The 16,345-nt window shown below is 43.2% G+C and overlaps 1 protein-coding gene across 7 annotated transcripts; it reads left to right on the top strand.

Annotated features, from left to right (window-relative positions):
• Nucleotides 1-5,723: 5,723 nt before the first annotated feature.
• On the top strand, nucleotides 5,724-15,657 carry Hnrnph3 (heterogeneous nuclear ribonucleoprotein H3). Of its 7 annotated transcripts, XM_021651444.2 has the most exons (11): nucleotides 5,740-5,876; nucleotides 8,056-8,176; nucleotides 11,605-11,739; nucleotides 12,230-12,368; nucleotides 12,889-13,073; nucleotides 13,502-13,588; nucleotides 13,763-13,878; nucleotides 14,524-14,659; nucleotides 14,908-15,003; nucleotides 15,173-15,265; nucleotides 15,370-15,657. In XM_021651444.2, the coding sequence occupies exons 3-11, from the start codon at nucleotides 11,628-11,630 to the stop codon at nucleotides 15,441-15,443; spliced, it is 1,038 nt and encodes a 345-aa protein (XP_021507119.1). In that variant the 5' UTR covers nucleotides 5,740-5,876; nucleotides 8,056-8,176; nucleotides 11,605-11,627; the 3' UTR covers nucleotides 15,444-15,657. The 7 variants fall into 7 exon arrangements, with proteins under 7 accessions (XP_021507125.1, XP_021507119.1, XP_021507124.1 ...); XM_021651450.2 differs by lacking the exon at nucleotides 8,056-8,176 and having other exon boundaries at nucleotides 5,724-5,857; XM_021651449.2 differs by lacking the exon at nucleotides 8,056-8,176 and having other exon boundaries at nucleotides 5,743-5,876.
• Nucleotides 15,658-16,345: the final 688 nt, after the last annotated feature.

The following is a 16,345-nucleotide window of genomic DNA, read 5'->3' on the forward strand; positions in this document are numbered from 1 at the left end:
TTGTTGTTTTTTTTTTCTTAATTAAATCATTTGAGGTGGAAAGATAAACCTTTAATCTGGATCTTTTGAGGTGGGAGATCTGGAACACACATTCTGCTGGCAGCCTATATAAAGAACATGGAAGAAAAATCTCTCCCTTTCTTCCTCTCTCCTTTTCTCCCTTTGTCACCTTGCTCTTGCCAGCAAGTCCATTCCTTTACTAGTATTAGATCCTACTTATTCTAATGAAAACCAGATGAGACATTCAGGCTCAAGGACTGAACAACTTCTGGGTTTGGGGATCTTCTGATAGTAGACAGACATTTTTTTAAACTAGCTGGACCATGGCCTGTAAGCCATTCTAATAAATCCCCTTGACAGATACATAGATAGATAGATAGTTAAATGGATAGATAGATGGCTAGATTCATATAGTTCTTTTATGTTCCTCTAGAGATCCCTAATTTCTAATGTGTCACCAAGGCAGAACAGGGTGTCAGATCCTTTAGAACTGGAGTTATGGAACTCCATATAAATGCTGAGAATGGAACTCAGGTCCTCTGCATCAATCCAGTCCACAGCAAGCACTCTGTATCTACTGAGCCATTTCTCCAGCACTGAAAAACATACTCTTTTGAGGAACTTTGTGGCTGTTTGGTTTGTTTGTTTTTTAAAGCAGGCTCTTAATGGATATGTACCTTAGGATGGCCTGGAACTCATGTAGCTCAGGCTGCCCTTGACCTTTCACCTCTTCCTCCTGAGCATTACTGGTGTGTCCCACCCTGGCAGCTGCCCCTACCCCTAATACTGCACTTCTGTATCAGCGTCCCTCACCTCTGCTGTGCCCTCTCCTAGCCGTCCTCCTTCTCCCTTTGTACTCAGCCTCCATACAGTACCTAGAGTTATCCAGTTAGAGGCTGGAGGTAAAGTTCCATTGGTCAAGTGCTTGCCTGGCCTGTAGGAAGCTCTGGAATCGAGTCCCAGCACCACAAAGCACACACAGTGGAGCATATTTCTAACCCCAGCACTTGGGAGGTGGCGGCAAAAGAATCACTATAGCTCATGGCTGTCCTCACTAGAGCGCCAGCCTGAGGTCAGCCTGTGCTACAGGAGACCCTGTGTCAGAAAAGAAAAATAATTATTTAATTAAAACTCCAGGCTGACCCTCCACCTCAAACCAAATTCTGGAAAACTATGACGTAATCCACTGAATGCATCCACGTACTAACTCTTCCAGCCCCTTCACACAAAATGTAAAAAGATGTGGGGCTCACAGTTTCTGGGCAGGGGACCTACCCAGCATGTGTCAAGCCTCAGGCCAGTCTCCAGCACTGCCCAAATTAGAAATAACAAAGAAAATAAGCAAAAGCTACAGCACTGTCATCACAAAAATGGAAACCCTTCTTATACAAGCATCCAGTTCTCAAGAAAAATGGCAATTGTGTCAAGCATGGTAGCTCACACCTGTAATCCCAATACTTGGGAGGTCAGGCAACATAAAAAGTTATTAATTTGATATTTGATAAATGTATATGTGCTTTGCCTGCCTGCATAATTGTGCACCACATGCATATCTGGTTCCCAAGGAAGCCAAAAGGTGTCTGGTCTTGGGGCTGGAGAGATGGCTCAGAGGTTAAGAGCACTGACTGCTCCTCCAGAGGTCCTGAGTTCAATTCCCAGCAACCACATGGTGGCTCACAACCATCTATAATGAGATCTGGTGCCCTCTTCTGGCATGCAGGTGTACATTCAGGCACAACATTGTATAAATAATTAATAAACATTTATTTAAAAAATGAATATATTAAAAAAAAGGTGTCTGGTCTCTCGGAACTGGAATTACAGTTATGGGGACATATGTGCTTGCCACAAAATGTGTGTAGAAGTCAGAGAACAACTTGTGGGGGTTGGTTTTCTCTGTCCACGTTGTGGGTCTCAGGGATGGAAGTCAGCTTAGCTTGGCGGCAGGGGCTTTACCCACTGAGCCATCTGACTAGCCCTCAGCACACTGTTTAAGAGACAATAGGAAAACCAATTTTTCCTGGGGCTGGAGAGATGGATCAGTGCTTAATAACACTGACTGCTCTTTTGGAGGACCCAGGTTCAACTCCTAGCGCCCATATGGCAGTTCACAACAATCTATAACTGCAGTTCCAGGGCTCTGACACCCTATTCTGGCCTCTTTGGGAACCAGGCACACAAGTGATGCACAGGCATACACATGAGCAAGTGCACATAAAATATCAGTAAGCTTTTTGGTTTTGTTTGTTTGTTTGAAAGACAGGATTTCTCCGTGTAACCCTGGCTGTCCTGGACACTCTGTGAGAGGCATATGAGGACCAGTAAGATGGCTCAGCAGGTGAAAGGCACTTGCTGCCAAGTCTAAGGAGCTGCCAAGACGAACGCACTGAGTTTGACTCCCCGTTCCCCTCATGGTAGGCACAGAGAATGCTCTCTGAAAGTTGTCCTCTGACCCTCACCCTGCACTACACACACACAAACACAGAGTTTAAAAAAACAAAACAAAAATGCTGAAGATGCTTGTGCTCTGGCCTCCATACACAGTCAAGCACACACTCAGAAGCCATTAGGCTACCATTTGTTTACTTAGTATCTATCATACCAGATGCGGTCTTTTAGTTTACATAGTTTCCAGTGATGTAAGTTAAACAACATCTCAAAAACGAAATATGTGTCCAAAAGCCTTGTCCTGAGAAGCAGTGGTGGTCATCTGAAGAAGGTGGTCATTTTCCTAAAGACAATAGATATTTAGGTCATAAACCAAAGAAGGAGCCCTTCACAGAGCTTTGTCAGAGGGGCTGTTACAAAGCCCTTAAACACGATTAGACACAACCCCAAACTGTTTCTGTGGGTTGTTTGTTCTTGGCTTGTTTTCGTGCAGGCAAACCGATTACGATAATCCCATGTTGATGGCACTCTGCAGTATCGTTAGGGATCTATGAACATCAGCTGTAAAGCAGCTTTTGGCTAATGTGCAGTCTGCCCCGAGAGGCTGCACTCTCCCCATTTCTCTTTCATTTCACACAGGCCCTGCATGGAATTTTCCTCTCCTCTCCATTCTGATGGAGTAATACATGATCACGAGGTGCCTCAAATTGTTTTCCTCGGTGGGGTGTGGGTAATTCCATTTCCTTCTCCTGCTTCATCTTTTCTCTTATTATAAACTGTAACAAAAAATCCTCTTCAGGTCCTTCTGATGTCTGTGCTAACAGGATAGCACCGGAGAGAGAAAGAGTGAGAGGTGGCAGAGAGATGAGGAAAGGGGAGGGGAGAAAGAAAAAAGAGGGGAGATCAAGAAAGCAGCTGGGAGCCTTGAGGTGTAACCATTACCATGGAAACAGTTCCTTGGAGATCAATCTGGAAACAATTCTGTAGCCATCCCTGGAGCAGCGGCAGCCAATCACAGCAAGCCTTACAACAGGGTTCAACCGTGTGGGGAAGGAACAGATTTTTCTTTCTTTCTTTCTTTTCTTTTCTTTCTTTTTCTTTTTCTTTTTTCTAGAGAAAATTAGTGAACTAAGAAGCTAATACAAATTATCTTTGCCACAGTATAATTTAAACTAAAAAACTCCTACTTGCTATAATAAAAGGGCAAAAGGAATGTAGGTACTAATCCAAAGGCCTTCTAAATCTTCATAGAGGTAAAAAGCACTCACCAGAACGAAACTATATAAAACAAAAAACACCCCCCTCCAAAAGAAACATCGCCGTTGAGTGCTGAAAAGTCGTGTTATAATCATCAGAATGATTGAGGATCCTCGCCCATAACCACACAACGTGTGTTCAAAGAATGCCAAGTTCATTCAGGCAGTAACTAGACTGAATTCGAGTCAAAGAGTGAAAGGGATTACAGAATTCCACCTACCAAATCGGGTTGAAAAACTGAAAGGATAAAGAGGCCATGTAATTTAAACCCATGGAAGGAAAGCCCTGCAGAGAATCCATCTTAAGTGTGAGCTCGGAGTTTTGTTAATAAACCAATTACTTTTTAAAGGGAGAACAGGTGTTGGGCCCTAAACCCAATCCCCAGCTATGAAAAGAAAGGAGGGAGACTTTAGGGGATTAAATTAAGAATAGGCTAACCAAGCTTCAGCAAGTCTCTAGCCACTAAATCACTAACTTGTAACCACAAAAAAGTTTAGTGTTACCTAATGTCACTCAGCTTTATATATTTGGCAATTATTTGCACTTTCATGGGACTAGAAACCACATCTGTGCAATGATTACCACTTTTTAGGGTTATAGAGACACAGACGGCACGAAGGTAGGAGGGTCAGGAGTTCAGGGATATCCTTGGCTACACGAGAACACAAAGACAATGAATTGCTTACCATGCCGTTCCAGTAAGTTCTTACTAAACCTGAGCTATTGCAGCTTCTGTAACATTTTTTGATTTTCCTGTCTGTAATTGTAATCACATTATCCCCCTTTTTCTGGGGGATATTTTGGGTTAAAATCAGTGGAGCACTAAAGATTTATTTAAGTAGGTTTGAAGATAAATTAAAGCTGTGAAATGGAAGTTTCCATACCAGAGAGTAACTGGCCTCCTGGCTCTAGTCTAAACACACACACACAAAATCTCATGGTAAACAAAATCCCTCCCCGACACTGCTAACATTGCCCCACTCAGCCCCACCCCACTGCTAATGGACTACCCAGAGTCTGTATGTAGCATAATGAAATCTTTGGCCGGCACATTGAAGGGTGATTACAATCTAGCCTCATCCACGTTTACAGTCTTGCTCTGTCCTGCCTGGCACATGCCTACACCCACCCCCTCTTTGCCCTCACTGTCCATTCCCGGCTTGGTCTCTAACACCACCTTCTCACCGACCTTCCATGTGCCATTTGTGTTAAAATTTAAGAGAAAAGACCATAAAGCTGTCATGAGGAATTTTGGTAACACGACGGAACCTCAGAAAGGGTTTCTTAGACGTCTCCTGTAAGCACAGTTTTCAGGAATACCCAACTCTATTTAGAAGTCTACTGCTCCCAGCACTCGGGCAGCAGAGGCAGAAGGATCGCTGTGAGTTCGAGGCCAGCCTAGTTTATAAAGCAGGATAGGGATAGACAAGACTATAGAGAGAAACCCTGTCTTGGAAAAAAAAAAAAAAGAGTCTACTGCTCTGACCCGTTGATCCGTCACTGGGTTTAATGAAGAGAAAAAAAGAAACACGGCAGGTAGGAAAGCAATCAGGATGTCGAGGCTGGCTATACAAGAGCAAAGGGGAGGGCTCGGGCTAGGACGGGAATGCTGTCAGGTTTGTGTCTTCGCGGGCCACACATTCATTCTTTCGGATTGCATAATGCGAACATGGAGGCAGGAAAAGCCTTTTCCTCCCGCGCTGGGCAAGGGCGGGGCCGTTATGGGATTTATTCCCAGTAGAGCAGAGAAGAGCCTTAGCAAGCCGCGCCTCCGCGGTTCCTCTGAGCCCACTCACGCACTCCCGTGGGGGGAACACACGCGAGCACGGGGCGCTGGGGGTTGGTCGTAAGCCAGAGACACGCGGGCCGCCGCGGCCCCCTCGCCCATCTTCCGCGCCCACCCCGCGGGCAGCCAGGCAGGCCCCTAGTGCGCAGGTGCGCCTCGCCCCGCTCTCGCCCAGACCGTCCTGTCACTCAAGTCTCGCGAGCGCAGGGGGGCGGGCCTGGCGCCTCGCCCCGCCCCCGCCCTCCCGCTCGCTCCCTCCCATCCCCCCTTGCCAGTATCCGTGTTGCGCAGCTCCCGGAGCGGTTGCCGCCGGAGACGGTTGGGGAAGAGCCGTTGTGGAGGACGCTCCCCGCGGACCGCCCGTCGCCCCGGCCCGCGAGCGGCCCCCCGCGAGCGTTGGAGTCGGCGTTGCTAGCGCCCCACGGGGTATCTGAAGTAGAAGGGGGTAGGTTGGGCCGGCGGTGCCGAGAGCGGAGTTCGGGCGGAGGACGAGGAGCTCCGTGAGGGAGCGGGTGAGGGAGTGTGGAGTCGGCCGGCCTCCGGGAGGGGGGCCGCCGCCGCGCGCTCCTGCCGCTCGCTCCCCCGCTCGCCCGGCCGCCGCCATCTTGGGGGCCGGTCGCGGCCGGCTCGCCTTCCCGCCTTTCCCCGCTCGGGGCCGCTCGGTCGCCTCCGGCTTGCGGAGAGTGTTGGGAAGGCCGGGGCGCGGGGGCGGCGGGGCGGGAGGGGTCGGCGCTCTCGGCCGGGGTGAGGGCGGGGGGGGGGGGCGGCGAGCGGGGCGGCGGGGCGGAAATGGCGCCCGGCCTCCCACCGTGGCCTCCGCGGCCCCCGCGGGCTGCCTGGGCTGGCCGGGCCGCGAGCGGCTGTTGACGCAGATTGCCGGGACCAGACAGGTGGAGCTGGGGGAAGGAGAAGCCAGTGACGACGAGGGCGCCCCGCTGCCAGATGCAGGACAAAGGCGGCCGCGGCCCTCCTTTGTAATCCGCTCGCCGGCGGAGGCCTGTCCCCCGGGCCGGAGCCGGAGGGGCCCGTCCCCTGGTGCTCTGGTCTCTAGGGCAAGCTAGATAAACGGAGAGTCTCCAGGAGGAGGTAAAGGACGCTTAGCCGACTTTTATATTCCAGAGTTGGAACGGCGGAAAGAGTACGTACGCGTCTCCGAAGTGTCCCCCCCCCACCCCACGCTTAGATGTTTACCAAAACTCTGATTTTGTAAGAGAAAGCTTATCTAGTAAATAGGAGTAGGATGAAATGGGTTTGTTTCAGATAGGTCGGGTCCGGGTGAACTATGATACTGCTTTTAGGCAGAGGTGAATAAGTCAGGTTTTGTGTAGTTAATTCTCCAAGACTTGTGTTTTGTGTCGGTTTGTAATTAAGGCCGGAAGTTAAATATGTTTATTTTCATTTAATAGCTAGACATGCTTAAAACTTAAGTATCGAACTGTGATGTTTTGAACCAAAAAATAAGCCTGTTATAAAGTGGAAGCCTAATCGCGTGCTTGCTGAGGTGTTTTGGTCTTAGATTAGAACTGTGTCAGTCATTTTCATTGAAGATGGGTTAAAAAGGAAAAGGACACCCTGAGCCTGAAAGTTAGCTTGCAGCAGTACTCACGAGTAATGGGAAAACTGTTACGTATATTCCAAGATTTAAAACCAATATTTGTCTAGAAAAAGGAGATCTGTCTAGGAAAAGTGATATTCCACGCATTTTAGTACATTACTAGTGTCAGACTGTCACTACAGTCCTTCACGCTTTTGTCGTTTTAAAAAGGTGTATGTATCAAGCGCTAACTACTAATGCTTGAGGTTTTCTGGTACTGTGCATACCCAGGCTGTCGTAGGACTCTTGAGGCTTAAACCGTGTGCTTTAGAATCCACTTATCTGGGCTGCAAGCAAGGGCCTGCATCTGTGTATGTAGCGGATTTGTGTAGTAATTCTGGTCGGTCTCTCCGTCTCAAGCTCCAGAATTAGGGGCCTGAGAACAGTGGGATTCCTAATGTGGAGTAGAGATTAGTTTATGACACTTGTTAAAAAGGAAGGTTGAAATGGCATATTCTAACTTTTACATAGCTTCTGAAAGCTTTATTAAGGTATTAGAGCAGATTGTTGTAGAGGTGACCTTCATTCACATTGTATTAAGGTGTATCTGTCTATTCAGATTGTTAATTGCTGAACCAGCAGTGAACTAAATGCTCACAGTAACAGATTCTGATAATTGTCATTGCTTTCAAAGACTCTCCTGTCTCACTGTTGTGTAAAAATTGTTCCCCATCATCTCTGCCTGGTCAATAAAGAGCTGAACCATCTGTAGCGGGCAGTTGAGAGTAGGTGGGACTTGCATTCCTAGGACAGAGATGGAGAAGTCCTGGGCAAGACTGGGTGGCAGCTATCGGGCATGTGGCCGGGAAGTAGACCAGGCCAGCATAGTCGGGTTAGAATAGATGAGAATCTGCCCAACTGTAGTGCTTAAGGCTTTTAATAACTGTAACAGGTCTCATTATTGGGGAGCTAGAACAGGCACAGAGAAAGCCCCTACACTGAAAGAAGCAGAGTGCCCTTCGTGTTTTGGTAGGATTCTAGACTTGTTTACAAGCATATTAGAGCAAGGCTATCTCCTTACTGTCTTCAGACTTGGAATGGAAAGTCACCCTGTGAGATAGTTTGTGGTCCAAATCTGTTTTACCCAGTACAATGTTACTGAAGTCAAGAACTGATGAAAAATTTTCGTCTGACCTCCACACTGCACTGAGGTATGGGTGTGTTCCTACATATATACAAGCACATATACCAGACTAATTGACTGTAATGAAAGATTGCTAAATAAAAGTTATCAGCAGTATAGTGGTTTTCAGGGAGTTCTTGTTTTCAAAAGAACTTTTATTATTGGTACTGGCAAAACTGGTGTTAGGTAGGTTTTACACACAAAAGAGCTTTTTTCCCTTACCTTTGCTACTGAAATGCTAATCTTTCCCCCCCACCACCACCCATTTTTATTTTATGAGTGTTTTGCTTGTGTGTATGTATGTACACCACATGCCTGCATGGTACCTGTAAAAAGCCCAGATTGTCATATCCATGGGAACTGGGCTTAGACAAGGTTGTGAGCCATCATGTGGGTGCGGGATTAGAACATAGGTCCTCTGCAAGAGAAGCCACTGCTCTTTGTGGTAATAGTCTTCACATTGTGGGGAAGGGCTATCCTAGGATGGTGTGGTAGTGTTTGTAATCCCATCTGTGGGTCCAGTCCAGGTCACAGAGCAAGAAAACCCATTGGAAAACACGGGCATTTACATTACAGTTGATAACAGTAGCAATTTTGTTACAAAGTAGCCAAGAAAATAAGTTCATGGCTGGGGTCACCTTAACATGAGAAGTGCATTCAGGGGCTGCAGCATTGGGAAGGTTGAGAATCACTGCTTTACAGGATCCATAACGTCTGATAATTGTCACAGGTGACTGTTTCCTCTGAAGGAGATAAGAGCTACAAAATATAAATAGTTCTTGTAAAGTACAGCAGTGGTGCCAATCCTTCTTGTATCTATTGCTGTACTTTATAGTTGAACACCGTGCTCAGAACCTAAGTGTTTTAAGTAGCCAATGAATGGCAGAATAGTGAACCATTTAAACTCATGCTTTTTTTTTTTTTTTTTTTTTTTTTTAAGAGAGTCTCACTATGTGGCCTGGGCTGACTTTGAAAGAACAGCCTGCCTCTGTCTCCCAGATACTGGGATTAAAGGCGAGTGCCATCATGTAGGGCCCCATGCTTTCTTTCAAATCCAGTGTTGGTTGTGATGTCAGTATTTTGTTTTGTCTTTTCCTTGAGACAGGGTTTTTTTCCTTGTAGCACTGGATATCCTGGAACTTGATTTGTAGACCATGCTGGCCTCACTCACAGAGATCTGCCTGTTCCAAGTTCAAGAATGCTGGTGATAGAGGAGTGGGCCACCATTGCCTAGCATAATGTCTGTTTTTAAATTGTGTTTTTACCATTTTGTGTCTGTCTTGAGTGGTACCTTCCATAGGCTTTGCTTTAAAGATGAACCTGGATTTTTGTCTCAGCAGGGTTTGAAATTCAGTTGCTAGTACACAAAACCCACATAATATATATATGTAGAGATTAATAGCCATTGGTAGAGAAATTATGCATTGGTTTACTTTAATGCATAAATTATTTGGAGAGAGATGTTTAGAATTGTAATCAAAGGGTAGGTACGTGTAGATATTTAGTTTACTCTTACCACTGAGCTATTCCTGCATTTGTTGAGGCACAAATTCTAGAAGAAATTCTACACCCTGCCTCCCTTTTTGGAGATGGGGTTTCTCTGTGTCACTCTGGCTGTCCTGAAAACTTTTGGTTTTTCAAGACAGGGTCTCTGTGTAGCCCTGGCTGTCCTGGACTTGCTTTGTAGACCAGGCTGGCCTCGAACTCAGAGATCTGTCTGCCTCCCGAAGTGCCAGCTGAAACTCCCTCTTCTTTTTTAAGGTGGAGTCTGGCCTTCAGCTCTTGGAATTCTTGCTTCAGCCCCTAGTGCTAGGATTGTAGGAATGTGCTAAGTTATGATTTTAAGAAAATTAGAATTGTTAACTCTCTATAGATGCTGTTTCTAACAGATGCAATTAGATCATGTGAAATTAGCCATTAGTGAATAGTGTTGATAAACCTTCAAGCCTAAAGGAGTCAATCGAAAAAAATTTGTTGACAGGGAGGAAGTAGTGAGGGAAAATGTGGAATATTCAGGTAAGTAGGATTCCTACAGCTGTGTAGTGAAATAAGTCTGGTATGTTTCCACAGCTGTAGAACTTCTGCACTAGTCTCTAAAAGGAAAGGCTAGGTTATGTGCTCATTAGAGGAAGAGAAGTCTTCATTCTGTGCTTCTTAAATACCTTGTGAATGTACATAATTATTTTTGGGTAAATTTTGTTTAAACCTGCTTTGTTAAAAAAGGTAAGAGGAAGCTGGGCGATGGTGGCACACACCTTAATCCAAGCCTTCAGGAGGCAGAGGTGGCAGCTCCTCTTAGTTCCAGGACGCCAGGGCAACATAGGTTTCTGCCTCAAAAAAAAAAAAAAAAAATTAAGTAAAAATAAATTTTAAAAGAGGCTGAGCATGATACGGTGTGGGAACATTTGCCTTTAATCCTAGCACTCAGGATTTGAGAGAATCTGTGATTCAAAACCAGCCTGGTTCTTGATCACCCTATCTTAAAAATATTCCCCCGCCCCCACCCAAAAGGGGGGGCGCACTGTTGTTGGGGCAGTTTCCTTGTAGTCTCAAACTCATAGTCCTTCTGCCCCAACACCCAATCTTGGGCAAGTACCATCTACCACATAGCATTTGGTTTTGAGTAGCCTCTTGTTTTCCTTTGTTTTTTAAGACGGGTTTTTGTAGGCCATGCTACCCTCAAATTGCTATCAAAGATGACCGTGAGTTTCACTTGGCTATAGTTGTTTTTTATTTTATTTTTTTTAATTTTTTACTCAAACGTCAGTATTAATGGACAGTTATTTATATCTTTTGCATAATTATCTTAAACACTACAGTTGGGCAGGTAACTCAGGAAATCTTAGTACGCCATAGCTGAGGCAGTACTGAAATTCAAGGCTAACCTGGGCTACTGAGTAAGAAGACCGTTGGTTTTTTTGTTATTCTGTTTTTTGTTTGTTTTGTTGGTTGGGTTTTTTTGTTGTTGTTGTTTTGTTTTGGTTGGTTGGGTTTTGAGACAGTTTCTTTGTGTAACAGCCCTGGCTATTCTGGAACTCATTTTGTAGACCAGGCTGGCCTCAAACACACAGAGAACCACCCTGCCTGTCTGCCTCAGGTGTGCTAGGATTAAAACAGAAACAAGCTAGGTATATACTGGGTAGTACACTGTGACACACTGTCTGCAAAACAAAACAAAAAAATTGCATAGCCCTGGGTCAGTATTGAAGTCTGAAAAATAAAAGGATTAGTGTAGCATGAGGAAAAAGACCTTTCGATTGTATGGTAGGAGAGGGGCTGAGTTTCATCACCTTTCCTACCCCACCCCAAAGAGTGTTCATAGAAGAGTGTGTTGCTGATTGTCTCCGGAGTCTAACCCTTGCATGCATTCTGTGCTGTGACGCTTGTCGGAGGTGTTCATGTCTTGGTAAGAGCGTGTTGTGATTGACTGCTTTATGTGCTTCTTTATTTTCATAGCATTTAAATCAAGCGGTATTGAAATGGATTGGGTTATGAAACATAATGGTCCAAATGACGCTAGTGATGGGACAGTGCGACTTCGTGGACTGCCATTTGGTTGCAGCAAAGAGGAAATAGTTCAGTTCTTTCAAGGTACCTCTAGTAATAGTCAAAGTTTAGTGTTTTAATTATGTGTTTTTATTAGATGTACTTGGTTTTTAATTTATAAAACCCATTTGATTGTAGAACTTAATTTTGTGATAATCTGGGTTATATTAGTAAAATGGGAATGTGCTCCAGTTAATGTGCAGTAGAGAATGTACTATGTAAGAGTTGACTGATGTGCATATAGTTAACAGAATACTGATATCATGCGCTATGAGTTAGCATTGGGAGCACAGTTACAGGATTTGTAGTTTTTTCGTGTAGTGGGCTTTTAGAAGTATAATTTTAAGACACTGGTCACAGAAAATATTTAATCCAATGATATTTGAAAAATATTCCGTTTGTATTATGGGGTGATGGGAAACTAAGCCTTTTGTTTTGTTTTGTTTAGACTTGTTTTTAAATATTTGATTCAGATGGGAATGTTTCAGCCTTTAACACTGTTCCCCTTGATGGGGTATTTGTCCTTGGGTTAAAGGGTTGGAAATCGTGCCAAATGGGATAACATTGACGATGGACTACCAGGGGAGAAGCACAGGGGAGGCCTTCGTGCAGTTTGCTTCAAAGGAGATAGCAGAAAATGCTCTGGGGAAACACAAGGAAAGAATAGGGCACAGGTGGGGATGGAGAGTTTGGGATGGTGTTAAATTTTTATTTTTGGGGGTTGTGGGTCACTATTGATTAATTGGGGGGGGTAACAATAATATTGTTCTGGGGTAGTTTTAAAGAATTAATAATTACCTAAATTTAACATGGAAACTACAGATTTGGGTGGGTTAATAATGCTAATAGTTTAAATTAAAATTAGATTGTTTCCATTTTTTGTAGGATGTTAAATTTGTTTTTGTGTAATCACCTGTTTTGTTTTTTTTTCCTACCTATCTTGTACTAAAGGAAACAAACTAAAAATATTTTCCTAAATCAGTGTTTTCAAATGACTCATTTGTTTATATAAAACTTAAATATTTAATTATTTAAGTTTGTAGGTGTAAAAATGTTACCTTGTGGTTTATTTAGGCAATTTAAATTGGGTTACGTATCTAGACATAGACAAACTACTGCATTTTGCCCAGTATCTAATTTACTCTCTAATATACATCTATGCTGAAACTTGTGCCTTAAAACATCTTTAAATAGGTATATTGAGATCTTCAGGAGCAGCAGGAGTGAAATCAAAGGATTTTATGATCCACCAAGAAGATTGCTGGGACAGCGACCGGGACCATATGATAGACCAATAGGAGGAAGAGGGGGTTATTATGGAGCTGGGCGTGGAAGTATGTATGACAGAATGCGACGAGGAGGTGATGGATATGATGGTGGTATGTGTATCTAATGAACAAAGGTTCTGTTGTCATTTTCTTGATATTCCTGACATTTTGTCAAGAAATACAGAAATGGCAGTAATTTCAGTACCTATGAGGTTTTAAAACCTGTTCATGAAAAATATGGGATTTCCATGACCATCTGGTGGAATTTGAATGATGCACATATTGACACCTAGAGAACTTAATATAGAAAGAAATAAAGATAATTGGCATGTTTATTCTGGGCATAAAGATGGAATTTGGTTTTCCTGTTGTATTTGAATTTATCCTGCGGATGGTTAAATTTACACAAGTGCTCCTTTTCTTATATGCAGTAAGCTGCAAACATTAATGAAGCTAAGATTGTTAACCACAAAAAGATTTTGAAAACTAGTTTATATAATAAATGGCTCAGAAAATTTTTTTTTCTTACATTTGCACAGGCTATGGAGGTTTTGATGACTATGGTGGCTATAATAATTATGGCTATGGAAATGATGGCTTTGATGACAGGATGAGAGATGGAAGAGGTAAATTAAGAATATTGTCATGCTGAAGTAAATTTTACTGTTTCCTTTGAAAAGTTCCGGTAGTAATTAGGTAACTTTCCAGTAGTAGCTAGGCAAAATTTTGATAGGTTAATGCACTGCTTTGGAGATTGATGTGGATGTACTTACGTGAACCCACACTGGTTTATAACCTAGGCATGGGAGGACATGGCTATGGTGGAGCTGGTGATGCAAGCTCAGGTTTCCATGGTGGTCACTTTGTGCACATGAGAGGGCTGCCTTTTCGTGCGACTGAAAATGATATTGCTAATGTGAGTAATTGTGGTTTTATAGTGGGTATTTTTATTTATTGTTATTATTTATTATTCTTGGCTGGAAGCCCAAAGTGGGTTAGATTTTGGAAATCCTAATTTGACCTCGAGCATGTTGGAATTATTTGTTAGGATTCAAGCGAGGGTTGTCACTTGGTAGTGATGGTGACATGGGTGTTTTGTGCCCATTATGTGCTAACTTACATGACATTTTAAGCAAGTTAAAAAAAACAAAAACCCATCTCTTAGAGTCAGCCAGGGAGGAGTTTGTTGGGTCTGAAACAACCCCAAACTCAAAGTAATCCTAATCGTGCTCTCTCATAGAACTGTATCCCCAGTTTCAGGTTTTTTTTCCCTAATTTTAATCTTATTTAATCACTTTACAGCCTGATGCCAGCCCACTTTCACTTTAAGTTTTAACTTAAAGTTTAGTATTACCTTACTTTAAAGTGTCTGTGCACCTTCCCTATGCAAGCTAAGTCTACACCTCTGCAGCAAAGGATGACCCAGCCGCCTCCACAGTGCTTAGCCTTTAGAGACTCTCTAAAGGCTAACTTTAAAGTAACTGACTTTAGTGGGCTAGGGGGGATTAAGGTATGTACTCACAGTAAATAACGAGTTTAAAAATGGATAACTTTTATCTAGTTCTTCTCACCACTCAATCCAATACGAGTTCACATTGATATTGGAGCTGATGGCAGAGCAACAGGAGAGGCGGATGTAGAATTTGTGACCCATGAGGATGCAGTGGCTGCCATGTCTAAAGATAAGAACAACATGCGTAAGTGCTGTCTTTGCATGCTTTTGGTTTATAGGTGTGTGCAGTTTATAAAATACTGCCAATGGCAGAGTCCGGGGCTTAAAATCATTCGCCCTGTTGATAATGTTTAAACTTTAATGACTGTCTTAAATAATTTCCATACTTGTGGATAAGCCTGCTTTAAATACTAGCTAATTGACCTTTAAAATACATTTGATCCAACATTCCTTTCTCTACTACTTACATTTTCCCCCTCCTCTTTTTTAAAGAACACCGATACATTGAACTCTTCTTGAACTCTACCCCTGGAGGTGGCTCTGGAATGGGAGGTTCTGGAATGGGAGGCTATGGCAGAGATGGAATGGGTACGTATAGTTTTGTCCTTGCTCTGTAGCCCAGGCTGGCTTGAAACTCAGAACCCTCCTGCCTTGGTGCTTCATTATATCCCTCCAAAACCTGGGTTTATAAACTTTAAAATAAGCAGTGTTGGCTACTTTGGCAATCACCTGGTGTCTTAATTCTCTTTATTTGCAGATAATCAAGGAGGATATGGATCTGTCGGGAGAATGGGAATGGGGAACAACTTTAGTGGAGGATATGGCACTCCTGATGGCTTGGGAGGCTACGGTAAGTGATGCTATGTTTGTATTGTGGTAGTGCCCTTCGTTTCAACGTAGATAATTGTACTGAGCATGCATATGTCCTGATGGATGGTTCTTTGTCTTCCTAAGGTCGTGGTGGAGGCAGTGGAGGTTACTATGGGCAAGGTGGAATGAGTGGTGGTGGATGGCGTGGGATGTACTGAGGACACCACCAACAACGTACAAGTCCTAACATCTGGTCTACCAGACTTTCTTACAGATTTCATTTCTTTTGTATTTCAAGAACTTTATAATGACTGAAGGAATGTGTTTTCAAGATATTATTTGGTAAAGCAACAGATTGTGATGGGAAAATCTGTTTTCTGTAGGTTTTATTTGTTGCATACCTTTGACTTCAAATAAATTTTTATATTCAAACCACTGATGTTGCTACTTTTTATATATAGGTACTCCTAAAGCTTAGCTGCCTTCGTAAGGTTTTTACTGTTAGCTCTACAAAAAGTAGCATAGTGCAACGTTAGAGGGTTAGACTGCAAGTCTTAATATGCAGGCATCTGAGATAGAGCTTGGGTAGTTTAACTTTCTCTCCTGGACACACAGTAAATAAAAAGCTTACAGGAATATAAATTAAGCTAATTCTGTATTCTCTTTTCAATCTCATTTATCAAGCATAGCTCTGAATAATCTGTGAGGTATCTGGATTCTAAATATTTATAATTGTGTTACGAATTATGAACCCAGGGATTGGGAGTATTAGTTGAAATTATAGTCCTCATAGCACTTGACCATGATACAAAAATGTTCCAAAATTTGAGAGTTTGTTGGAGTAGCTTACAAACTCAGTAACAAATACACAGGTATTTACTATGATAGGTGTATTCTTGTGTTTTTGGTTTCTCACCCAGAAAACAGGGTTTTTCACTGTGTAAATGACTACATTTAGGAAAATTGTAAAACAATGCTGCAGCCGGATTTTGCATCTGATACTGGCTTTGAGTAGTTAGATGCCCTGTGTAGCAAGAAAAGATGCTTTCTAATTATCACTTTGATCAATATGGCTTTTCCCCAAATTGGCTAATGGAGCAAAATGAACATGTCAATGTGA

The sequence above is a fragment of the Meriones unguiculatus genome, chromosome 16, assembly GCF_030254825.1.
Source record: "Meriones unguiculatus strain TT.TT164.6M chromosome 16, Bangor_MerUng_6.1, whole genome shotgun sequence".
Taxonomy (NCBI): domain Eukaryota; kingdom Metazoa; phylum Chordata; class Mammalia; order Rodentia; family Muridae; genus Meriones; species Meriones unguiculatus.